This window comes from Bacillus rossius, chromosome 1 (assembly GCF_032445375.1).
Source record: "Bacillus rossius redtenbacheri isolate Brsri chromosome 1, Brsri_v3, whole genome shotgun sequence".
Classification (NCBI taxonomy): Eukaryota; Metazoa; Arthropoda; class Insecta; order Phasmatodea; family Bacillidae; genus Bacillus; species Bacillus rossius.
The window spans coordinates 334,653,272-334,680,739 of record NC_086330.1 but is presented as its reverse complement, the minus strand read 5'-3'; the positions used below and the strand labels follow the sequence as shown (position 1 = coordinate 334,680,739).

The 27,468-nt window shown below is 39.1% G+C and overlaps 1 protein-coding gene across 1 annotated transcript; it reads left to right on the top strand.

Annotated features, from left to right (window-relative positions):
- Positions 1-27,468, top strand: LOC134530344 (uncharacterized). The gene is made up of 6 exons (XM_063365093.1): positions 1-202; positions 7,240-7,479; positions 11,619-11,765; positions 15,239-15,363; positions 19,042-19,326; positions 27,011-27,468. Exons 1-6 carry the CDS (start codon positions 101-103, stop codon positions 27,234-27,236), a joined length of 1,125 nt encoding a protein of 374 aa, XP_063221163.1. The 5' UTR covers positions 1-100; the 3' UTR covers positions 27,237-27,468.

The following is a 27,468-nucleotide window of genomic DNA, read 5'->3' as shown; positions in this document are numbered from 1 at the left end:
GCGCAGTAAACAAGCCATTCCGAGGAGAGTTCGCTGAGCGATCGGACGAAGCTGATTCGAGGAATACGTAACCGCGTGCACGTCAGTTCTCCGCCGGGCGATGTCTTCCGTGGATCTGTGCCCGGAATCCTTGCAGCGGTCCCGAGGCGAGAACATCTCAGCCGAGAGCAGTCCTCGCTCGTTCCTCAAAGACATTCTCAAGGTACGAGCAGAAACATCTCCGTTCACCAGGTTGCCTTTGCGAGCATAGAGACCTTGTGCCTGCCGACACACTGGCACCAGTCGAGGGGAAATTTTTAAATGTCTAGTTTACCATAGCATCCTAACACTCAAGTTACTAAAACCCTCTAATCTCGTAATGCAGTTATGTTCGGCTGTGACACAATGAACCTCGCTTGAAAAAAAACATGAATCATTCAACAATAATGCAGTATTTCACTAAGTGAACGTCAAGTAAGACATACTTCACATTTCTTCAGGTAATATTTGACACCTTTTTTATTTTTTTATTTTTAGGTACCTATTAGCAGGTTGAAGAATGTGAAGTATTCATGTATAACGAAAATAACCTAACTTATGAAGAAAACAAATGTGGAGAAGAAAAAACCATATTTGTGGTCAATAGCTTGATGTATAAAATAACTAACCTTAAAAAAAATGAATATTTCAGGGTTTTTTTGATTGAAGCCATCATGTTTATGTCGATTTGTATGTGTAACCACACAAAAATAAATATATTTTTACTATCTAAAAATATAAATATTTCAGTAAAAACTAGCATTATATTGTTTATAAATATTTTAAGAACACGTATTTTATACTTCAATATATTACGTTATTATCAGTTATTACCTAATTATCAATTTACTTACTATAGTCAACATATCAATATTGAAAAATAATGGATAGTTGGTCTAACTGTTATTGAAACTGTTGTGCCAGTGAACTTTTTTCGCTAGTGTTAAGTGCAATGTAGTGTAATGTTGGCGCAACTGTTCAAATAGTAAATCGCTGGACTATTCAGAAAAATGTACACTCGCTAGATATTTTTTTTTTTAATTTGCTAGACAGTTAAAAGAATATCATCTTGAGAAGTGATTGTTCTGTGGTGATTACCGCTAAAAGAAAAAAAAAATGGTATTTGTGTCTGCGAATAATCATCCAAAAGTATTACTCCGTGGCCAGAACAACAGTTTCCACGGAGTCTTCTCTTGTCAACTGTATGGGGCTGCAGAAAAAATCAAGGTAAAGCTTTTTAATTTAGAACATCTTTGTTGATGACTATCGCGAATAGGAAACGCGTTTTTAGCTCGTACACGTCTATCGCGCATTTTTTTTATGAAACATTATACGTAACGAACTCTATTGTTGTACATACAATTCATTTATTTCTCCAAGAACAAGCATAGACTGAAATTTTAACGGAAACAAAAGCTTGTCGGAAATATGACATTGGAACTTGTGAGTGTATTTTACACTTTTCAACCTTCAGAATGTTTCTGAATAATTATTACAACGATGAAATGGCCTCAAATCCAGCACAGTCTGAATTGTATCGAATCTTTTTGAGCTCTTTTCAGTCGTGTTCTTGTCATCATCTAGCTGCAGTTGAAACAGAGGTACGTGTATAGCTATTTCACGTTTGCAAGCAAACTATGACTGCACCGATGTTCAGTGTTGATGAAGAAGCTTCTTTGTTTATTTAATAACAACTCGAAGACAGAAAGTGGTTATGTTTGTCACTGACAATACCATAAAGCCCGTTCTGCAATGTACTTTCTAGTTGTTACAGGCTTGGAAGTTATAGGTAGTTATATTCGTAGCGCATTAAAAAATAAAGTGTAAATTATCTTGTTCTTAACAATTTGTAAGGATCATTAACAAATAAACTACCAAATTTCACCTTGGACAGTAAATATATGTTTTTCACACGTGCGTGGTTATTACATAAATCAAGAAAGCATCTCTACGTTTTATACGTTCTTTTGAGACACTTAGTCACTACTCAGCGTTGATTGGCTAAACGTGACAAGAGTTAGGTTTTGAAAATGTCACGTGACTTGCTTTCTACTACTCTACGAACTAATGCTACGACTTCTTACGACTTACGACTTATTTTGTGACTGTCATCGTAGACCAACAACATTTAGTGTCTTGCTATTGTGTGTGTGTGTGTGTATATATATATATATATATATATATATATATATATATATATATTCATTCTAGTGGAGAATTAACATCACAAAACTATTACTGAGCAGTAGGTCTGTTTTTTAAAAGTAAGGCCCCTTTAGTTTCAAGGCCTCATTCAGTGAGAAACCAGCCGCGAAGGGATATCCGAATTCTTTCAATGTTAATACAAAAATGGCGTATCAGCAAAACAACTGTTCCGTAGTCATTTGTTTTATTTTTACGAATTTTTCACAGTTTAATTTCAGGAAATGTTATATTTTTGAACTTTTAAGTTAATAAATTGAAGAAAATATATAAACATAAAATGGTAAAGACAGCAGTTGGCTGGTTAAGAACCAAACATTTATAAGATGTAGCGCCACAAACCTCACATGGTTTCATGAAAGGCTATATCGGCGATTTTGTAAGGATACTTGCAACTATTCAGAAAGTAAAAAAAAAGTTTAACATTCTTTTAACATTCTTTGAGGTGCATTTTTCAAAAGATCGTTTAGGCCAACCTGTAATTTAAGGAGGAATATGGACACAGCCTATGTATTTGGTCCTAGTCAGTGCAAATGTATGAAAAACGAAACAACTCTATTCATCAGTCACTGAACAGATATGAATGCGCTCAATGGCACAATTTTTACAGTAAAATAAACTACTGCAGAACTTGGTGTTATTTGTAACAGAGGCAGCGAATGGCATACTGCAGGAATTCACTTCGCAAGGTTTTGCACAGAGACTTTAAGGTTCGGTCTCACGCGCCATTTTATTTTTTATTTTTTCGTAGATTACTTTTTTGAGAGCTATTTATAAAAATTTAACTCGATATATTGCTAACATTTGCTGTTCTGAAACAAATATTTTTAACAGACTTTCACTAGTGTAATGTGTGTTGAAAAAAAAATTGTAGTAGAATAACACATGTAATGGAGTTATCGAGTTGAATTTTTGAAATTACTTACCCTTAAATAAAAGTAACAAAAAAAATTAAATTGCGTATGAGACCGAGCCTTAAGGTGACGAGATCTCAACTATTGTAGCCAGCTGCAGATACTTAGTTGTTCATGAACTACAGTGACGACGGGTGTTGGTCTCGAACCCACGACCCTCGCCACATGAGTTAAACGTGTTAGAGATCGCGAACACTAAGGACACTTTAGAAACAAAAAAAAAAAAAACAGGTTTGGTGACCACAAAGTACAAAACATTTTTGTTAATATAGAATCCACACTCCACCGAAAAGTTTGTGTTCAAACACAGTCCATTAAGTGGCTTATTACTTAATAAGTGACTGAAATATTTTGCTGTAACTAATAAACAATTTATTTTAAGCTAAAACATCATATTGCTGTAACATCAAAATATTTCGTTGGGTCTATACTTACAAATATAAGCTATATTGTTGCGGCTACAAATCATTTCTTTTCCAATGTTCAACCATAAAACATGAACTTAATAGCATCTTTTTCAAAATATATTGACTTGAGAATTTGGATCAGCGTAATGTTGTCTTGTTCTTGTTTGAATTTTTTATGTGTTCTATGGTAGAGAAGATTAACGTCCACACATAACCAAAGAAGGCTTATTAGAGAGAGAGAGAGAGAGAGAGAGAGAGAGAGAGAGAGAGAGACGGCTTACGAAATAATTTGAATAAAATCACCACATCCAATGTGATCATTTGTGCTTATCCTTTATCACACTTTATTAACGTTTTGTTTGTTGGTCAAGTTCGTTTCCGTTATTTTACTTATTAATTTTTTGAAATTTTTTAAAATAAATGCGCAACAAATTATGAAAAGTGAAAAGTTTGCATTTATGGATTACTCGGTATTTGAACCCGCAACTCCTCAAACGAAAAACTTGCGTGCACCCGACTGCTGCTCGAAAGACGGCTCACCGACTCGGTCCACTGAGCGAAACGTATGATTGAAGGAACCAAAATTATTTACAAGATTATACAAGATGGTTGCATAGCTGCTTAGTCTGCTACACAGAGCTGTTGTAACTATGGTATATAGTCAAGATTTTTTTAGAGTGCTCTTTGGTTGATGACAAGGTTGCATCCTTTAGCGGGTTACACGTGATTGGGTTGCCACTTCTTCTCTTCTGCATCTTCAAGGGCGTGCCAAGAGCTCTGTAGTCCAATCATCGACGCGAAGCAGATGAACGCGTGTTTCAAATCTACTTTGCTACCCGATGAATCCGCTGAATATTAGTGCCCTCAAAGCTACAGCGAAAGGTGTTTTTAATCCGGCATCTTGTGGTTTGGCAATCGAGCTGCTTGCGTTAATTTTCCCCCCGGGTGTATGCCCGCTGTTGATTTTTTTTTTTTTTTTTTTGCTTGCTCAGAATTTATCGTTACTGTCGGTTTTCGTTTCAGCACAGTGTTTCCTTTTTTCTAGCGGGTTTCATTTCACATTTGGTTCGATAATCGGACATAGTCGCTAGTCCGGCATGGCACTATTTCCGAAAGTGCCGTGTTGAATACCTTTCGCAGTTCCTTAGGGGCGATCTCACGGACAGAGTAAACGGAATAACAACTAAGACAAATAACAAAAGTCGCGCTACGCTGCAAATTTTTTTAATGGAACAGAAATATTCATTTAAATTTTAAGGTATTTGTAACTTTGTACATTTGCATGAAAAACAGATGTATCATCAAAAAAAAAAAATAGTGTTCGCAGTAATACTGGGTTCGGATTATTTCCCGGGCATTTATGCTTTGTGTTTTCCCAGTACCTCCAATAGTCAAAGTTATTTGTAAACCTTTCCCTGAACAGCTTTCCAGTATTAACTCCGCACATTAATAAGCACTTTGAAACAAAATAAAGTCATATTGTTGAGTATTCTATTCTCTCTTCCATGGTTTAAAAGCTTGATTGAAATGCCAAGTAACATATAGAATTATGCGGCAATTTTAGTAAGAAATTTACAGTATTATCTCGCGAACCGTATTTCATGTAGGCTACTTATGCAAAAAATAACCATATCCATGTGTTGTAAAAAGTTACAATATATTTCTAGTAGTATTACAAAACTAGTTCTTGGCAACTGGTTTCCAAAGGAATTTTTTTTGTGGGAGAGTACAGCTGGCGAGCTAGTCCATCAACACGTGGTGCTCAGTTCACTGGAGCAGATGAGATGGTCAGATGCAGAAACTATTCAAGTTGTGGAATTGTACCGCGAAAATGAATGTGTATGGATGAGGATATTATTTTCTCACTTCTATCCTCTTCTAAAGATTCCCGTACTTAATGCAACAATGATTTTTGCACAATACATTTTTCTTTTCCCAAACTATTTTTCTTAGGGACCGGCGACGAAAACATTTGCGCATTGTATGCTGGAAGCCATTTCTACACTGAACCCCCCATTTTTAAATTATGTGCGTGGACAGCTATTCGACCTTCTATGGGATAGTAGTCATGGAAGTTCGCTTGCCCTTTCTGCTATTCTTATATTGACTTATTTTATGAGGATAAGTTAACAGCATAAATCTTCCGAAGTAGGTAATAATAATATAAGGTTAATAGCCAAGAAAAATTAGCAAATATAAAGTAATATAACATTTGCACATAATAATACATGATTTAAAAATGGAATTTAAAAAGGGCGTATAAAAGTTAAACTAATGCTATAATTGTAACGATATTAAAAAATTATTTTGTGACAACATTTATGTAAAAAAAAATGGATGCGTTAGAAGTTATAGTTACTTAATTTAATAAATATATATATATATATTAATGAAATAATCAACGGGCTGAAGTGATATAAATACGGTTGTTAAAGTATAAATTCAAATAAAAAAATAATAATACTTAGTATTCAATGATCATATAAACATGTGTGTAAAATTAACTTTTTATTAATATTAATGTAATAATAAGTAATCTTAATTAAAATAAATTATACATACGGGAACGTAACCTCACGTATATAAATACACTTTAAAAAGTTTATGAACACAATTTCTATCACTAATATACATAATGAATAAATGCTTTTAATCATATGGACCTGTATTCAATATGAATTAGCCTAGAACCTGCAAAATTCGCGGTTTCGATGGCCTTCAGGATAGACTGCACATAACCCTGTACACTCGGGGAAATAACGCAAGTTCATTGGCTGCCGACTTGTAAGTCGTCTCAGCTGGTTTGTCTGTGATTCGATCCTTCTTTGGTTGAGGGTTCACAACTGGTCGAGATTCGTCCAGACGAACAGTAAGCCAATAGCAAAATCATCTAAGAGGTACTACATGTGTTTGAATTCTAGCCTATCACCGAATGAATTCGCGGATTTTGCAGGTCTCTATGAATCACTAAAGTATAAGTAGGGATTGGAAAAATTCGCGGTTTGAATGACCTCTAGGATGGACTCCACGATTTTCTATGTACGCGGGAATATTACACTAGCTCATTGGCTACTGACTCGTGACACCTACTAACTGGGATGCTTACGATTCGATACTTCTTACGTTGAGGGTCATTCAGGGCCGGCGCGTCCATTTAGGCGAACTAGGCAACCGCCTAGGGCGCCAAGTAGCTGGGGGCGGCGCAGCACGACACATAACAGCTGATATAATATGTTTAACGATATTAAAACTGGATGAAAATGAATTTTTGTAACAGTTTGGAATGTTTATATTTATATAAGTAATTATTTTAAGTCCACGGTGACCTGTTTATGATTTGTAATAAGTAAAAAAATAAAAAAATAAACAAAAGCCTGCTTACATTTGATTGTTGACAAAATCTTAGGCTTACGTGATGTATTTTGAGGCAAGGAATTTTTTTTTTGGGTTGTCCCGGGGGGGGGGGATGGGTCATTAAGGTTTTTCGCCTAGGGCGCCAGTTTACCTTGCACCGGCCCTGGGGTCATTCATTGGCTCACAGTACTTCAGGCAAACTGTGTTCCAATCACTGAAGCGGCAATAAGTTACACGCACTTGGATTCCATCCTATCGCGAAATGAACCCGCGAATTGTTCCTATCTCCAAGTGTGAGGCTTGAAAAGCGCGTGTATGAAACTTGGTCGCGTGTTGTGCCGCAGCCGCCGCAGTGCGACGCGGGCAAGTACTACGAGTCCGCCTCGCAGGCGGCGGCCGCCTCGCCGCTGGACTCGTGGGGCGGCGTGCTCGCGTCGCTGCCCAGCGTGCCCTCGCTGGGAGCACCGCCGGCCGCAGTGCCCCTGTGGCGGTCCCAGAGCGCCGGCACGCTGCCCTCGCTGCCGTCGCTGCCCAAGCCGTGGCAGCACGCGCCCGTCGTCTACGCCGCCGACGCCGACTGCGGTGTACGTCTACCACTGCCTGCCACCTTTGAATATATATACTGTATAGAAGTCGCCAGCCCAGGTTAACATTTCTAATACGGTTTTGAGGTAGTTGGTTAATTCACCGCCGCAATCGCCACCATCTCTAGGGCATCGACTTGTGGTGGTCCCTAGCGGACAAGTGTCCAACTCTTCAAACACCCCTTCCCCCTCCCGTTGAACGACGTTGAGCTACAGTGAATGATTGATGAGGGGTGCGGGGTATGACAGCAGGCGACAGCGCTGCGCTCTAACGTGTAAATAACAACTAAGACGATACAGGGCGTTACGACAGCGCACTGCAGCGGTGAAGTTCCCAAGCTGCTCATCATACGATTCTGAAAAACGTAGAGTAAATCCTATCCACTCGCGACTTCTATACAGTATATATATTCAAAGCTACCACTGACTACTCACTCCGCCGCCAGTCTATCTCTAGTTATAGTCTAGATTTAAGAGTGAGGGGAGTTAGTCATGGCGCCAATCGTTGCCATGGCTGGCCAATCCCCTCCTAGCACACGATGCATGCGACCCTCTCCCTGCATGGCTAATCCCGGTATGACTAGGCGTATAGGCTTCGGCCTTAGACGCACCTAGGTCCCTCCCTAACCCGGACCCCTCCCAAAATACACTTAGTTTTAGTTAAGTTAGGGGGAAAAAAATCACTGCCTACCCCCAGTAGGCCCTACTTCAACACCAGTAACAACTGCGCTCATTAAGAGGCCACTCCAGTGTTTCAGGGGCACTACGCAACCCGCCTTAACCTCATAAGATTCAACGCTATTTTCATTTTGCTTATAACTAATTAACTAATATAGATTATGAAATGATGCTTGCTTGATATGTAAGACAACGATGCTCTTATCAAAGCCCCTTTCTTCAAAAACGTGCATAAATTATGGTTCAAACATAGACAATACACTTATGCATATTAGTAAAGATTAGTATAAAACCATAATTTATGCAAGTTTTTGAAGAAAGGGGCTTTGGTAAGAGCATCGTTGTCTTACATATCAAGCAAGCATCATTTCGAAATCTATATTAGTTAATTAGTTATAAGCAAAATGAAAATAGCATTGAATCTTATGAGGTTAAGGCGGGTTGCGTAGTGCCCCTGAAACACTGGAGTGGCCTCTTAACTAAGTCCACTCATTTCATATTCCATCATCTTTTACATTGTTTTAAAAAAAAATCGCGTTTATTTCAGGTTGCATGTGTACTCAGGGGCGTAGGAACCAGGGGGGACAGGGGGGACGTGTCCCCCTGAATTTTTTGGGTGGAGGGGACTGTCCCCCCCAACTTTCTAGACCATGATATTTTTATTTTATAATATTATTCTGCCCAAATTTATTTGTAATTTCTTCACTATAAAATTTTATCGTAAGGAAACAATAATAATTTTAACATCGATGTATCCAATGGTTAGATACAAAAACTGCTTAAAAAGCGCTATTTTGCACTTTTAAAATCAAAATTTTCCGGTGGAGGACCCCCCCACCACCCGTCTTAGTAAGAGGGGAATGGGTTTACATGACATCAAAATCATTCTTTTTCCCCCCCAACTTTATGAACACAGCTACGCCAATGTAGTGTACTATCAGCACACCAATCGCAATAAACGTGTACTGAATGCAGACGGCTGCCAATCACAAGGAAGAAACAGCTGGCGTCTGCGCAACATGATTCAGCATAAGAAGCGTTACATTTTTTTTTGCGAAAAATGTATGTAAATCCATTTTTTTTCTGGCCATAATATTTCTGTACACAGAGAGCTAGAGGACACCGTGTTTTATTTTGGCAGTCCTCTTGCCCTTAAATACTTTCGCATGAGTTTACTGTTTCCTGATTGGCTGCGGCTGTGGGTCTGTCAGATGCTACCTCTTCCCCTGCTTGGCCGGGATGTGGGCCTCTGTGGTTGGTTGGAGCTATTGGCCGACCGGCGTCCCCTTCTCTTCTGGCTATCTGGGCTCAGGGCCGCAACTAGGGTGGGCAAGGGGGGGGGGCAAGCGGGGCATACTCCCCGGGCGCAAAGCTGTGGGGGCGCCGAAATCGCTTGCATTGTAATTCCTACTACAACTGGTAACTGGTAAAAAGTTTTTGCATGGAAGTTACAGTAGCACAGAAACGGAAAATGCTTAAATCGCACCATTTTTCCGAGGGAGGGCCCCCGGACCCCCCGCTTTATTGGTGTGGTATGTGCAAAAAAAAGAGGGGGGGGGGGGGCGCATGAATCCATTCATGCCCCGGGTGCCAGAGACTCTAGTTGCGGCCCTGTCTGGGCTATCTGGCCAGTCAGATGCGGCCTATCTTTTGCCTGATTGCAAGAACCTCAGACAACAGCCGCTAAAGCTAGTGATTCGAATTCACTAACCTCGTGTCCACATGGTGTCCTGTGCCTCCAAACGAAACCGGACATGCATATTTTCGCTGTTTATCGTAACTGAGCATAGTACTCTCTTCCACTGTGTATAAGCGAACAATGTAAATCATGGTCAAAAAATGGACATGATGTTTTTTTACCATCGGGGTACAGCTTTGTATTCAAGGTACGCGTGTGAGTGGTACTGTAATAACTATACAGAGGAAAAATTCGCTGATTCAATGACTAGGATAGCCTCCACAATCCGCTGAATTTCTCAAGCAAATTCGCTTGTCCATTGGCTGCTGACTTGTGAGGCGTCTGCACTGTGTAGTCTGTGATTCGATGCTTCTTTGGTTGATGGTCTCTCGCCGGCCTACAGAGACTGGGAACCAACAGCAGAATCAGCAGAATGGTGGACGAATTTGAATCTCAGCTTTTATCCGATCTCCAGTAATCAGTGGCGGGGCCCTGGGCTGTTTACTCTTGTGAAGACCCACCCATAAGAACTCTCTCAAACAAAATTTCAAGCCAACATGGAACTCAAATTTTGACGATGGTTTCGATAGTTTATCTTAATAAATGTTGAAATTCTTTCCTGATATAATCATCCACGGGTCAGTTTTATAGATGCTTACTATAAGGTTCCGGTCGAATCGCGTTATGCGTGGCAATAAACACTTTGCAAGTTTTTCCATTAAGAATTCATTAATTTAAATTTGCATTGTCCAACACTTTAGGTTACGGGTTAATAAAATTTTAATTTTCCTTTTCCCGTTAATGTCCGTATTTTGAGCAGGACACTAGACAAGCAGCTAAAATAAAAATGGAACACACCGGCACGGGCCTCGGTAGACTTGCCCTGCCATCCCTCGTGATAATAACCAAGACCGTGGTCAGGATTCTGTGAAGGAGGGGGTCTGGTATAGCATTGTTTATAGAATTTTTGACAAGTATTATTTATAATGAAATTTTTTTTTTTGGAATTTTAAAATGAAAATTGTTTGCCACACTAAAATCTCGGGAATAGTAGAATTTCAGTAAGCTACTCCAACATTTCACACATGGAATTTTCAAGTAATGATTTTGCTTGAGAAAAAATAAATCTGGACATGATGTTTATTTTTATTTAATTTTTTTTTATTTCGTTAAGACCAGTCATAAATGCATATACTTATATATTAATGTCAATAAATACATGAAAAACGCCATGTCAAGTGGAAACACAATTCCTGCTGTTTCATTGTATGATGGCTGTAATGTAGAGGAAATAAATACGCTAACGCTGCCCACTCAGGATTACAATAATATCTCCAAAAATGTTATATTTGTAACCGTACGTAGCTAAATTGCTGTTATTTTGTAATTCTGTTTTTTAACGTGTTATTCGTTGTTTCAGTGGCGTAGCCAGGATTTGTGTATGGAGGGTGTTAAGAGGCATGGCCCCCCCGTATTAAAGCGGGGGGTCCGGGGGTCCTCCCCCGGGAAAATTGGGATTTTGAGGTGTAAAATAGTGCTATTTTAGCAGTTTTCGGTACTTAAATTTAAATATTGTTATGGTAAAAATTTTATTAATTTTAATATGAAATTTGTTTCAGTGATGAATAAGAAATTAATTAAAGATTTGGTGCTAAGGAAGGGGGGAGGGGGGTTTGAACCCCTAAATCCCCCCCCCCCCCTGGCTAGGCCCCTGCGTTGTTTTAAATCCTGGAAGGGATCCCTGCTGGCTGCTGGCGGTACCTGACCGTGTGTCCCGGCGCAGGAGAACTGGCGGGAGCAGTACGTGCCCAAGACCCCGGGCGCCGGCTCTGCGGTGGTCACGCCCCACGGCACCATCTGCCTGCGCCTGCCCTACCACATCCGCGTCGAGCTCACCGTGGACCGGGCCGTGCGCATCGTCAACTTCAAGGTCACCGCCCCCTCCACGGTGCCATTGTCCGTGGGGAAGCCTGAAGCTGGGTTTACGATTGATTTCCTTAAGAATTATAACTTAACATCGAGCACACGATTAAGTCGAAACTACATTTTCCAGTTTATGATTGACATAGAAGTCGTTAATTCCAACCAATCACAGCACAAAACACATGGTCGGCCATTGTTCGAAACGGAGAAGCAGGTTTGAAATAGGTTATTGACAAATGGGATATCTATTTTTCGAAATGGATGATGATTACTAATGACAAATATACGAATTCTAACCCTAAATACTGCCTCGCTCGGTCCAATAATGAGACATAAACTTCCGGTTGAAACTTTCCGGTTTGTTGTGATTGGTCGCTTCCCTTAAGTCTTAACGAAAAATATAAAATATAACCATTTCTGTTAAGTCTTAAGTCATCATATGGTTCGCACACTACCCGTCAAAATTCACACACGACAATCATAAACCATTCCACTAGTTTACATAGAGACATATGGTAAGTAAACGACTAAGTCTTAAGTCTTAATTCTTAATTTTAAATTGTAAACCCACCTTAAGATTCACATAAAGTTCTACCATTCCCGATTACACCCGAACAATTCACCTTCGGCCAACCTTGGGTTTATTTATATATATTTCTCTGTTTATTTTAATGTAGCTATACCAACCTAACTAACCGTCCATAGTGTTTTAAAGTGTTTTAATGTAGCTAACCTAACCGACCACTTTTAATATTCGAATTCATTTTTCCCTGCGCAAAAATAAAACAAATCCCGAAGTTGGCCGAAGGTTAATTGTTCGGGTGTAATCGGGAACGGCAGAACTTTATGTGCATCTTAATTCTCCCGCTGTCGTGCCCTCTGACTCTTAGAGTTTATGTGTGGATGTCTGTGGAAAATATGATGCTGCGTTACTCCTAAGGTGGTGTTCAAATTTTGTTTCTTTGGCGGGATCGCGGGTGGGACTCGAACCCACGCGCTGCTGAGGGCAGTGCGATGAATAAAGAAGTGGGAGGAAAACAATGAGTGAGATTTGGGGGAGAAAAACGGGTTCGAATCCCAGTGTGAGCTGTTTCAGTCGTACTGCCTGCCCTGTGCTAAAGTGCTCTGATTGCTTGATTACGCAGAGAGTGTGCATCAGCCTTGGAGCATAATGTACATTTGTCGTTTTGAATTTGGTTTTCGAAGTCGTTATTACTAGGCTTCCAAAATTTAATGATTATGAAGATGATAATGTTGATAATTAGTTGCGGCGCGCGGGAGTGAGAGGCCAAGCCACCGCTTCAAAGTCCCAATGAGATACATTTTTTTTCTACCTCAGCCAGAGTTTGCCAGTAATACTGGGTTTATATTCTTACATGGGCATTTCCTGAATACTTTTCCAATAACTGTATATTTTAATAAGCACGGCAAAATAAAATAAAGTCAAATAGTTGAATAATCGATATTTTTTCCCATGGTTTAAAAAAAAATTTAATGCTTGAATGAAACGTCAAATAAAATATCAAATGAAGACCGAATTTTCGTAAGAAATCAGGGGTGCAAATCTGTGGGATCCGCAAAGAGCCCGCGCGGCTCGAGGGGTTATAACCGACACAAGCCATCTCTGGACAGGGTGCTCGCATCTTGAATCCTGCATGCAACAAGCAGAAGAGTTCAAAATATCAGAAAGTTTTTCATAAAAAAAAATTGGTTGTCTGTAAAGTCGGTTTAGGTACGGACGATAGTTAAACGTGACAACGTCATAACAAAACATTGACGAAATGATTGCATACTTTTATGAATAAAATTGAATCATTTTTTATTTAAATAATAAAAGAATAAATACTTCAAATTATACTAGTAATCAGATTTTTAAAATGCAAGAATAATTAACCTTTATTGCCGAAATTGTTGTTGTAATAAGCAATTAAAACCACATTAACTTTTCACTTCACTTTGTAAACAGTCGACGAAACAGTTCACGTGTAGATGACTTGTAATTAATTTTAAAAACTGGCGTTTAGCTATAAAGTTAAAATATATTTATGAGCAAGTTTTCATATAAATAAACTGTAATCAAATATCTATCATATTTATTAGACGTTGTCACGTCAAAAAACCTAGTTTTGACGTTTACATCTATCAACCCCGTTTCACAGTCACGAGTTTGCAAGCGCAAGCAGGCCTCCTCTGTGAGGGGTTATTAATTTCAAGGGGTGGGAAGGGCTTCCTCCCCCCATTGGTCTACACCCATGCTTACTCAGTATTTCATGTATGCAAAAATATGTTGTACAAATTTACAATATATTTCTTGTAGTTTTATTAATTTTATATTAATTAGTTTTAATAATTTTAATTATTTATTGACAACTGGTTTCTAAGGAAATGTTTCATAAAAGTACAGAAACAATGTTTTCTGTGCGGTGGCTGCCGGTCAGTCTCCGAAGTAGCAGAAGACGGCGTGACATGGCGGGAACAGGAGGCGATCGTCACTCTGTATCATTCTAGTCAGGGGTGGACATGCATGTATCATTACGTGGGCGTTACGTGAATCCGTCTTCTGTGCATCTGATGTTCCGTGCCGTGTTTGCGTGACGCTCAAAACATCGGACGTAGTGTAGCTAGTGTTTGCAGCGTAGAATAAAGTTTTTAATGACCGTGTCTTATGGTGATGACTGACCGAAATTCTAATTCATGCGTATTATTTATCACTTCCGCAATGTGGCGACGGTGGGGTAGAAAGTGACTTCTAAACTTCATGATTCTTAACGGCTCTCGAAGTTGAAATTCCGTGAGCATTGAGAAATATATTCGGTTTAAAAAATTTTTTAATGTGAAAAATAGGAGTCCTTTTTTTTTTAATGATTCACGATATAAGCAAACGGTGATGCTTTATCCAGTAGAGACGTAATTATTCCTTCTGCTGCATTTCCGTCGAGTGCTTCACGACAAAGAGCGCCGACTGACGAATGGATTCCAAGACAGTATTCTACTACCCGGAAACATTGGCGGACGCAGGGAGAGGGGATATGTAGGATATTTCCCCCCCCCCCCACCCTGATATGAAAAACAATTGCCAAATATCAGTGAAGACAGTATGCTACTGTGTGAGAAGCCTCGTCACCTACGGTTACTACTGTGTGTTAGTGTCAATAGTAATGTAAGTTTTTTTTAATAACCATATTGAAACTTTAATGTTTTTTCTTTTTTATCGAAATATCTCTCCTCCCTCCTATCGAAAATATTCCTTTATCCGTTACTGGCACACGCTGGTGAGCGGTTGCAAAACAAGAACAGTAAATACAAGGAAACAACAAAAAGTCCGGACGACACGACGACGACGACAGCGCGGACGACGGAACAGTTGACTCGAGACGTGTGTCCAAGACACTGGGAATCATTCGGAAAGCACCCGTTGTCTGTGAGACGGCTGCCTGTCGCCGCGGGCTGAAGTGGTGGTCGTGTGCCCGTGTGCTGCAGAACAACATCGTGCTGGCGCTGAGCGAGTCCGGGTCGTCGGCCGGCCTGCTGCATCCCAACGGCCGCATCCACCAGTACGGCAGCCGCGTCGAGATCATGGCGCTGGACGCCAAGGGAAACCACAAGTAGGCCTGTGCTCTGCGCTCATACCGCCGTGCTCTGTAAACGGAACAGAAATATTCATGGAGAATTGCAGATATCTATTTGTAAATGTGTACATTTACATGAAAACATTAGGACGGTCTCCGGGTAAAAGGTAACAAGTCAAGAATTCACTTTTTGCAGGAGAAACAAAAAACTCTTAGATAAAAATTGAATTTAAATACTTAAATTTTTCTTGCATTATTCATTTATTTACCAAAATAGTTGCTAATGATTAAAAATGCATTACATATTCTAAGTATGCTTAAGAGTTGAAGTGACTTGTTGACTAAAAATCACCAAAATGTGACTCGTTACCTTTTACCCGGAGACCGTCCAATTTTAATACACAATAATACTGGGTTCAGATTCTTACCCGGGCATTCTCCGAATAATAATATGCATTAATAAGCACGATACTACACAATAAAGTCCAATTACTGAATGTTCGATTATCTTTTTTTACCACGGTTTTGAAAAAAAATTATGCTTGAATGAAACATCAATTAAAATTTTCTTAAGAAATTCTCAGTATTATCTCGAAACACTGTATTTCATAATTGCAAAAATAACCATGGCCATGTATTGTACAAACTTACAATATCTTTCTTGGTTTGGCAACTGGTTTCCAGAGCAATTTTTTTTTAAAAGTACAGACTTTTTTTTTCCCCTGTGTGGAATAAGGGTGACACTGCCTACAACGTTATCTTACTTAGTTTTGCAATGTGCATTTTAATGGCTATTTATTCTTTCTCCCCAGTGCTACTAGCGCTGTCATTGTTTCAGCGTGATCTGTCGCCAGATGTACGTCATGACGTAATATATATTTTTAAGTGTATCTGAAACTTTTTTTGTAAAGGAAAATGTGGAATGAGGTTTTTGGAAATACGATTTATTGTTGTGTATCATCAAGTGCATCATCTGATAACGTTCAAGTTTTACTTCTTAGGAGACTTAAGTGAAAGAAGGCATCTTGGTTTCAACCATTTTTGTCAATGATTGTTTTATATTATTTAATATTACAAATGGAGCCTAGCACCTTCTTTAATGGAATGCCTTATTATTAATAGTGACCGACTGATAACAAATAGTTTCTCATGTAAATGGTGTATAGCTTTGATTTTTTTCTCAGAATTATTACAACTGTAATAATACTGTCAATGTATACTAATTTATGGACTTAGAACAAATAGTAAGATAAAAATGTTTTAAAAAGATTTTGATTAACGTGGGTCCTAATTACTTAGTGCTGCAAACTAAGCTTGAGACACTCTATAGGCATGACGCGTGACGCTTTAATGTTATGGTGCCTATCCTACTTACGATAATGAATATGATTATTTGATAGGCCCTACTGTGTCCGAGCAACGCTAATCGTGGCCGGAAAAGGCAAGGGAACGTATTTATGATGTCACCAGGTAATGCTTCGTCAGTAATATCTGCATTGCCGAGTAATGTAAGCATTGAGCAGATAACTATGGGACGTTTTCGCTTAAATGGTTCATTAGGTGGCCTTGCCCTTGCGTAGTGTTGTAAAATGAACTCCAATATATATATATATATATATATATATATATATATAAATTGGTTGTAACTTCTTGTCAACAGCAAGGTCACAAACGATAACACATCACTACACTGAACAGGGATGTTGGGGAAGTAATCGGCCGTAGACAATCCAAGGAGTCATCAATGAATTTGCAGACATCAAGATGGTGAATCGAGATTCGAGCCCGGGTCTCTGTCGTCGCACCAACTCGTTCCGTCCCACCCATGAAAGAAACATCGTCACCATTTCACTAGGAAAATTCGCATAATTAACTGTATATATGCACATAACTTAATAGGCAAGTGTGTTTAAAACGAGCGAAGACGTCTTTGACGCAAGTTTTGTTTGAAATACTGTACATGGCTTGAGTTGAACTAGCAATGAAACACGTGTTCACGTTCTGGCACACAGCCAGTTATATTGGGAGCATGTCGAGAAAAGTATTCCCTAGACTAACCTTCTTATGACGAGATTTGTGTTTGGATTTGTTGGCTGCTAAAATTAGTTCTTTGTAGTTTACTTACGTAATATAAACGATTTTTTGTGGTAGGAAGGGTTTAGCGTTCCAAACAATGTTCCATCCCACCAATGACACTCACATTAGTGTGTACGACTGGTGTGGTGTGTGTTCGTATCCTGAGCAGTCATCAGAAGTGTCGTTCAGCGTATGTTCGGCGTGGCACTGACATGTCAGCAGTTTGACGGGGTTCGGATAGAGCATGGAGCCATCTCTGTCAGCCGGTCGCATACAACGCAAGATGTTTCCTTTATTGCCGTATCGGTCGCACGCCTCGCAAAGCGCGCGTGGCTTGAGTGACGACATAGACACGCCAACCCTCGTGTTACGACACCAGAACACGAAAGTTTACTCCAAACGGCGGTCCATGAGCTAGCATAGCGTTGCATCGGGCACGGAAGCTCGTCCCAGAAGACCAGTGAGAACGTTTGCACTGAATCAGACCTTGGCTCTAGCCCGTCTACACAGCACCGTTGCAGAATGGAGAGACGTGATGTTCGCTGGTACATTGGGTGACTCTATGATGTCGATCAGTAGTAGATCCAGAAGCCTGCCAGATAAAGCTTCATTAAAACTTAGGTTTGATCCATTGAGGCCGAGACTTGATTTCTGCAAACTTGCCGAATGATTGAATTTGGCTTGCTCTTTGCAGCTCCTGGTTGCCGAGACAAGCTTACTGAGGGCTTGCATTGGCAGACTTGACCAAGTTTCAAGGGCGTGCGCAAGTAAGGGGGGCGGGGAAGGAGATATAACCACTTTCCCCCGAATTCCTCAAAAATATATATCATCAACACCAACAGAAGGAAATAATTTGAATGCAGACAGCGGGCAAAGTGGTTCTATCCTCCCTAACCCTTCCACCAGGTTAAATTCTGCGTATTCTCCTGCCAAGCTTGTTGGCTTGTCCTGGCAATCATGGCTATCAGGGGCCTCGATGTATAAGTCACACACTGTAATTTTTTTTTGTTAATGTAACGGAAATATTCATGTAAATATTCACAGATATTTGTCAATTTGTACATTTATATGAAAACATCTGTACTACTACAAAACATTGTTCTCAGTAATACTGAGTTCGGTTTCTTACCCGGTCGTCAGGGGCGCAACAACAGGGGAGGGGGGGGGGGTAAAGGGTATTTGCCCCCCCCCCCTCTGAAACCTTGAAGTGGGGGTAAACGGGGGCAAAGAAAGTGCTGTGTAATCAATTTTTAGATAATAAAACTGCTTAAATAGCACCATTTTTCACCTTTAAATACAAATTTTCCCGGGGGGGATCGATGATTCTTTATAAAAAAGTATATTGCCTCCCCTTTGGAAATTTAGTTGTTGCGCCCCTGCCGGTCATCTATGCTTTGTGTTGTCCCAGTACTTCCAAATAGTTCCCTGAATAGCATTCCAGTACTAACTGCGCTGATGAGAATAACAAAACAAAATAAAGTTTAATTATTGAAAGAAACATCAATTGAAATATTAAATTATGCGCCAGTTTTTGCTAGAAATCCTCAGTATTATCTCTAAGAACGTATCTCATATATCCACAGCCATGCGTTGTACAAAGTCGCTCGCAGAAGCACAGACGGCGCGGTTCCCCCCCAGGTACGCCAAGATGTGGTACAAGGGCGTGAGCTTCACGTCGGACCGCAGCGCGCTCGTGTACCTGGTGGACGCGGCGGGCACGCGCACCACCTCGGACAGCTTCTCCGACCTGCGGCAGGACGTGTCGCTGACCGTCTTCTTCGGCAACTCGCGCCACGGAGCCGCGTGCGTGGACGAGGCCAAGGCGGCGCTGGGCGAGTCGCAGTTCTGGCTCAACGACGAGGGCGTCTCCAACTGGATCATCAACAACGTGCGCGTCTCGCAGACGGCCGACGGCCTCATCAGGTCACGTCGCAGACAACCTCTCACTGTGTTTACACGCGCTCTTACGCTCTCGACGGGCCTGTGCGCATTTGAATATATATACTGTATAGAAGTCGCGAGTGGATAGGATTTACTCTACGTTTTTCAGGAGCGTATGATTAGCAGCTTGGGAACTTCACCGCTGCAGTGCGCTGCCGTAACGCCCTGTATCGTCTTAGGTTGTTATTTACACGTTAGAGCGCAGCGCTGTCGCCTGCTGTCATTCCCGCACCCCCCATCTATCATTCACTGCAGCTCGAGGTCGTTCCACAGGAGGGGGAAGAAGGTGTTTGAAGAGTTCGGCACTTGTCCGCTAGGGACCACCACAAGTCGATGCCCTAGAGATGGTGGCGATTGCGGCGGTGATTTAACCAACTACCTCAAAACCGTATTATATATTTTAACCTGGGCTGGCGACTTCTATACAGTATATATATTCAAAGCTGTGGCGAAGCTTCGCATTTGTTGCTCAATAACTAGAGACCCGGAAAAAATTCGCCGATTCTTTCAGCGATAGGCATTGGCGTAGCTGTGTTCATAATGTTGGGGGGGGGGGGGGGGGGGACAAATAATTTTTGATGTCATGTAAACCCACTCCCCTCTTACTAAGACGGGGGGTCCGGGGGGTCCTGCACCGGAAAATTTTGATTTTAAAAGTGCAAAATAGCGCTTTTTAAGCATTTTTTGTATCTGGCCATTGGATACATCGAAGTTAAAATTATTATTGTTTCCTTAAGATAAAATTAGATGAGTGAAGAAATTACAAATAAAGTTGGGAAGAATAATATTACAAAATAAAAATATCACGGTCTAGAAAGTTGGGGAGGACAGTCCCCTCCACCCAAAAAGTTCAGGGGGACACGTCCCCCCTGTCCTCCCCCGGTTCCTACGCCCCTGGCGATAGACTAAAATTCAAATAAATTTATACCTTTCAGATGATTTTGTTGTTGGCTTACTGTTCGTCTGGACGAATCCCAACCAGTTATAAACAGAGACCGGAAAAATTCGCGGATTCATTTCGCGATATGCTAAAATGCAAATAATTGTATCTTTATGCTACTTCTGCTATTGGTTCACTGTTAACCTGGAGGACTGAGGGCCAACTATAGACCCTCAGTCAAAGCAGTATCGAATCACGAGTCTCCCAGTTGAGACGCCTCGCAAGTCAGTAGCCGATGAAGAGGTGACGTTTGCCCGAGTATGCACAGGATCGTGGCATCTATCCTGAAGGTCATTGAATCCGCGAATTTTTCCAGTCCCTAGTTATAAACCCTCAACCAAAGAAGGATCGAATCACGGACAAGCCAGCTGAGACGACTTACAAGTCAGCAGCCAATTAACTTGCGCGTTATTTGCCCGAGCGCACAGGGGAATGAACAGTCTATCCCAAGGGCGCCCATATGATAATTTGTAGGGGGGGGCCAGACTTAGGGGTATGAAGTATTTTTAATCTTTTGGAAGACTTAACTGCGGCTTGTTACTAGCCATAAAATAGTTCCAGTTCTGACCCTGTTAAAATTTTTTGTCCTGTTACTAAAATACTAGACCACAGTACTCATTCGCCATAAAAAAATCTTTATTGGCTACTTTATTAATTAAATATTAACTATTTTATTGAAACAAATGAATTTTTAGCAACAAAAATGCAGGAATACAGTCCTTATACTTTTACAGCGTCTCGGGTACACGGATATCAAGAATACAGTCCTTCAACTAATTGCTCTCTTTACCCCTAAATAAATGTCGCGTACAAATTAAATTAAAATAATTATAAAGTTGAAAACGTGTTGGTCAAAAGATTCAACTTTGGGAGAGAAACGATTTAAATATGTTATTACAGTCAGAAAACAGTTGTTTTTAAATGTAACACCTGAAATACGCTTATAATTATAGTCAAAAATTGTTTCACAATTAAATGAATATTACTATGTTTCGATATGAATCATAATTGCTTATCATTTAAAATTAGCACAGATGGATTCAGTAGTCGAGGACTATAAGTTTATTTAGTGATAGTAAAGCGCAGAAAAAATTAGTTTATTATTAAACTAGACAATTTAACCAAACAGTATTTAGAGGTTAAGGAATTAAGTGACACCAAAACCAATGAAAATAATCGAAAATTTCTAAATGCTGACATAACTCATAATCAGCTTTCCACAGAAGAGTTTAGTTCAGCGCAATTAATCTACACAAAACAACTGGACAATATGTCGACGCGTATTTTAAGAATATAAGAAGATCCACATCGCAGTATAATTTTTTTTCGTGTCGTGTGGTGCGGGCCCTCATTTGTGGTGCGGGCCCATAGGCTACAGCCTAGATAGCCTGCGCGTAAATACGGCCCTGATAAACCCTTAAATAACATGTTCAGTACTTAACTTCAGAATTAAGATACATTAGAACCTCGATTTTACGGAGCCCGGACTCAACGAAGCCGCGTTTTTACGAATACATTTTTCAGGAACCATCTAAAATTCGGAAATTTTGACACCAAAATATATTTAATAAAAATTTAAAAAAACACTATGAAAACATATAAAAATATTTATTTTTTATGCACAGCGTATTCATATTTTAAAGCTAATACAACAGCCATTTACCGTTAGTGAATATTGTATAAGTTATTGCGGCATCAAACTCAAAATCGAAAAGAAAAAATGGACTAGGTACACTTTATTTGTCGCAAAGTTTGAAATTTCTTCGATTGAAAAATTATGTGGAGGCCGTAAAAATATATATTTTACCGCAAATGAACTATACTCAACATTACTTACTCATTCCAACATTTCCAGCTCGTGAGCATAGCAACTGAGCTTGAAACCTTGTGAAGCGTGAGAGAAAGAAACGATATTGAGTAGCTACTTCCTCTCCTTTCCGCTAATATCCAACAACCCATGCCATTAGGCATTATCTTGACATGTGTCGCATTCATTACCTTCGCTGCATCGGTTTCCCAGTAAAAAACACTCAAAATTGGTGTAAGTGACAGCAAGTAGACGTGACGAGCGGATTTTCAACTAAGTTTTTTTTTAACTTACTATACAAACAAATAATTCCCTGTGGCTATCACAAATTCAAGGGCTTCTCGCACTAAAATGTACTGTGTTTTTAATGAATGTCTGTCGTTACAGAGCAGCGTTTTTCTTCACCAAATAAGCCTATGATTAGAGACAGTAAAAATTCGCGGATTCCTTTCGAGACAGGCTGGAATCCAAACTCATTTAGCTTAATGCTGCGTCAGTGATTGGACCGCAATTTACCTGAAGGACTCTAGGCCAATGGCAAAGACTCAACTAAAGAAGTATCGAATCATAAGAATCGCAATAAACAGGTGTCCCGAGTCGGTAGCCAATGACCAGGTGATAGTTGCCCGAGTACATAGAGAATCGTTGAGTCTATCCGAGTGGTCAATGAAACCGCGAATTTTTTCAGTCCCTACCTATGATCACTTTTATGAAACAGTACAGGTGTACACTGAACTGTGTGCTTGATCTCCTCGATTATGTTACTAAAAGTGCGTTCATTAATATTTTTCAAGCCTATCTGTTAAAGATTAACTGATAAATATGATAAGGTAAAGTCCATAAAAATGCAAGGCAGGGAATTCTTCCAGCTCATCAACCCAACCCTGGAAAGTCTCGTCTGTGTTCAGTTGTCTCTGGCAAGGAGTGAACAAGTTTGCAAACTCAAATATAAATTTATTTTAGTAGCACGCGTCTTACGAAAAGGAAAGATATCCAAGAAAGGCATGTCGGACAACCTACTGTCACCACACAAAAGTTAACATGATGCAATGCGTGGTGCAACTGTGTTTAGTCGCTGTGATGTCACTTTTATATCACTCGTGCAATGAGGCAAGTTGTGGAATGTTAAAAAAAAATAAGGGGAACGCAAGGGAGGGCAGAGGGCAGATGGCAGTCTTGTTTTTACTATTTAATATTATATATATTCCGTTCAATAAATTATAACATGTATCTTCACGGGGTGGGGTGTTTAAAATTTATGAAGATAACGATTTTACGAATGCAATCCAAGCGACCGTGAGCGTACGTAAAATCGAGATTCTAGTGTAAATTGCTTACGAGTCTACTGAAGGTAGCGGAATCCTTATCCCTTTAAACACTTTTGAAGGGAAAAAGTGGTTTTCCTCAAATTCAAAATTCCAACATAAATTTTACGTTGTATACTTTTCTGGACAATAATTCTTATTTGAGTAACTTTAAATGTGTTAGCTTACCTTAAAAATTGTGAATAATCTGAACGGATGTGACGAATGAGGAAATCTAAGAAACACTACATAATAACAAAGGTTTTTATCTTTACACTTTCACTGATTTATTTACACTTAAGTTATTTATACTGACTGAATACACTAAACTAAATCTAGACCAGATGCATAAAACTGTAGACCTAAAGACTATTGAAAAATCTCTGTTTTGAGATGTTATTTGTGAACATACACATTATGACGAAAAAGTAGCAAAACATTTCGCCGTCTACAAGCACGTGTCAACTGTCGCGTCGTCTAAACTCTGACTGTTCTAAATCTGTTGTGTTGTGTTATCGCGTGAGCTTGGGTAGGATTACGAAGGGGAATGACTCGCCACGGACGTTGCGCTTGAACAGCGTTTTCTCCCTGTACACAACACCTTATATCACAGCGGCAGAAACTAATGCTTGAACTAACATAAAAAATGAAGTAGACATGTAAAAAACTATATACAATAATATCTTCGTGTTGAACCACTTCTACATAATACTGAATTTAAATAATTTTCTTTAAAGTAAAACACCTGACTACACTATTTTTTTTTCCTTCCCTGAAAGCTAGGGGGGGGCCACGGCCCCCCCCTGCCCCCGGGTATGGGCGCCCTTGGTCTATCCTATAAAGGCCGTTGAAACCGCGAATATTTCCGGTCCCTATCAGTAACATAATTATATAGTTTATTTCTGTGTAGTATTTGTTTTGCTTGAGTAAATGAGGTGCTCCGTTCGCTCTGACGAATTCTCAAAATTAATGTTACGCATGGTTATTTTGTAATTTTATTCTAATGATGTAATTATAGGGTCTAATTGGTAAATCACTCAATCAGTTCAAACATTGTAAACGTTCAACGATTATTTATGACTTCAATCCTATATTTTTTTTTAATCAATTAAGTGCAATACAGCTTCGCCAAGAACAATATTCACAATTAGATTTGACTTCGGGAATATTTCAAACATTCGATTTGATATTCGCTTCACATCAAAAAAACTAGTATTCACACAGGCCTAGCTCTTAAATAAGAAAATTTAATAGTTTCATATAACTTTATATGAAATACACTTTTAACTATTTAACTGAAGAAATATAGCCTAAAAATGAAACTAATTTTAGGTTCGCCCCAAGAAATTATAAACAAATTAGATACATAAGGTTTATGGATTATTCTGGAAGGAATATTGTAACCCTTAGTGGGCTACAATAATGTATTACCTCCCAATTATAGCCCGACATGCCTTATACACAAAAGCAGCAGGAACTTTGTTTCCAAGTAGCCAGTTTGCACATGTGTCATCATAAGCAAGCCTTTGTACAAAATTGACATTGCATGCCTGTATTTATGGCTGGTTTTTAGGAAATCATTAAAACCATTTATTTAAAATCAATATTTATAATGTTCAGTTTTTTCTTTCCTTCCCTAAATTTATATGTGTACACGTTGCAGTTGCAAAAGTCTACTATTTTCTGAGATTTTAATGTGACAATTTTCTTTAAAAATTCCATTATAGAGAAAAATACCAAAAAAAAAAAAAATGATATGATGGTTATACTGGACGCCTCCTCCACTTTAACCTGGTTCCAGCCCTGCTAGAGAACTACAGAATTTGGTATATTGTTCGGAGAGAGGCTGGGATGCATTACATTATAGCTACAAGTAAATGTTGTCCTAATTAGACCATTGGTAGTTTCCTAGATCGTACATTTCCAAGGCCAGAGACAATTACACTGCATATTGGCTTCTGGGTTAAGAGGCCACATCTGAATAACTGATGGCTTGCCAGACATTTTAGCTCATGGCCTGTAGTCAAGCGGCCACGAAACACATGGGTGATGTTGAGTTTTGACATGCCCTGGACAAGACACCAATAAAGGCATTAAAAAATTTAAACCACAAAAAAAAAAAGTTATTCAGCTGGAAAGTAATGGCAGCAGACAATTGATAACAGAACTAACTTATGTGTGTATCAAAATAAGTATATTTCAATTAACCTTTTTTACAATTGCATAATATAAAGTTGTAATATGTTAAAATTAACATAACATTGAAATATTATTTTGTTTCTAAGATTTGGTTACTACAAGGGCTTTTCTTGTGATTTTAATAATTTTCACAGCCACATATTTTTCATATTTGTTAATTTTTTGGTTTTAAGCAATTTTTGATGAAAAACAGTTTGAAATTTTTTTTTCTAAACTATACACTGTATTGACTATTTATGTGCATTTAGGTCTCCACATTGAAAATATCTAGCCGACAAACCCAACCCCATCGAATTCTGCCAAGTCGTTCACATTTTTTTTTATGATTTTTGTATTCTATTCATTCATGCATGCTGCGATCTTTCCTATCCTCTCTAAGTTTAAAAGTTTCTCAAGTTGGTTTTATATGATTTCTGATGACAGTTCTAGGTGTTAATTTATCTTGTAACATAATTTTTTTTTCTGACTTCTTCCAACTATACACATGCTGATGCCATTTAAATAAATCATCAATATAATCTAGGTGTTAATTTATCTTGTAACATATTTTTTTTTCTGACTTCTTCCAACTATACACATGCTGATGCCATTTAAATAAATCATCAATATAATCTTGCCCCATTTGATTGGTTCCTTGTTTTTGTGTCATTAGTTATTAATATATAATTTGAAAAACAACCTGAGCTATGTGGCATCATTGCTCAGTGCATCAACCAGCTCTGAAAGCATACCAAGACGTTTATAACGGTCATGAGAAACAAAAAAATACTGAGCCCTCCCTTTTAATTTCGTAGTAAATATGTAACTTTATTAACATAGAAACTAAAGTCCTATAACAATATAAGTCTGTGTGGTGAGTGTGGCACAACAAAAAGGATATTTGGAGCTAAGTGTAACAATGGCTCTGCGGGGTAAGAAAAAACTGGTAATCAAAGTTGCTTAAAAAATTTGAATATGCTGTTGCTTTAGTAAGATAAATGGCACTGTGTTACTATTGCAACCAGACACACACAGCCATGGCCAAAGAAAATGTCTACACTTGGAAGAACATTTAATAAATGCCAGGAGTGTTTCTCCTGGAAATTTACTTCAATTTTATGTATTTAATGGTCTTTAATTTTAAATTTAAAAAAACTTGCAATTGTATTTATGTATGTTACTTAACACTTAATTATCATTCCATGACAGGAACCTTGTTGAGACATTCTGTACTTTATATCCTTAAAAATTTTTTTGACTTTGTGAGGTCTCTTGCAAATTGGGTCTGAAATTTATACAAAACGCACTTTTTCCTCACCTGTAGCTACTAGAGGCTGACTCCAAACAATTTTTTAATTTTAATAGTGAAGATCAATTTTTTTTATATGAAATTACTTCAGGATCACAGACTAAAGATGATTTTCCATGTTGTTGCAGGGTGGCCAGAAACAGCAACAAGTATCTGATGCGAACGTCGCCATCGAATGGCACGGCATCTCTGACGACGCCGTTCATACACTGCACGGCGTCGCTGGGCCAGACGTCCCACATGTTTGTGCGGCGAGGCGAGAGGAGAATGCATTTTGACTGCAGTAGTTTTATTGTTCGAAACGCGGGCCACTCGGCCGGGTTTGACGACCACAACAAGCTCAAAGTATACTGACGATGGCCTGTCTACCCTAGTCGGACTTTTTTTACTACCTAGTTTGGAGGAGCATTAATAATATTTTGTCAATAACTGCATTTATTCTTATCTAATATAAATTGTTTTGAGTGAAGTGTAAGGCAATTAATATCTACTTATTTTATGCATTATCATCGTTATGAAGTGATTGTTTTATTCATATTAATTTTTCCATGAAATAAATAACGGGCATAATTGACTATAAAGTGTA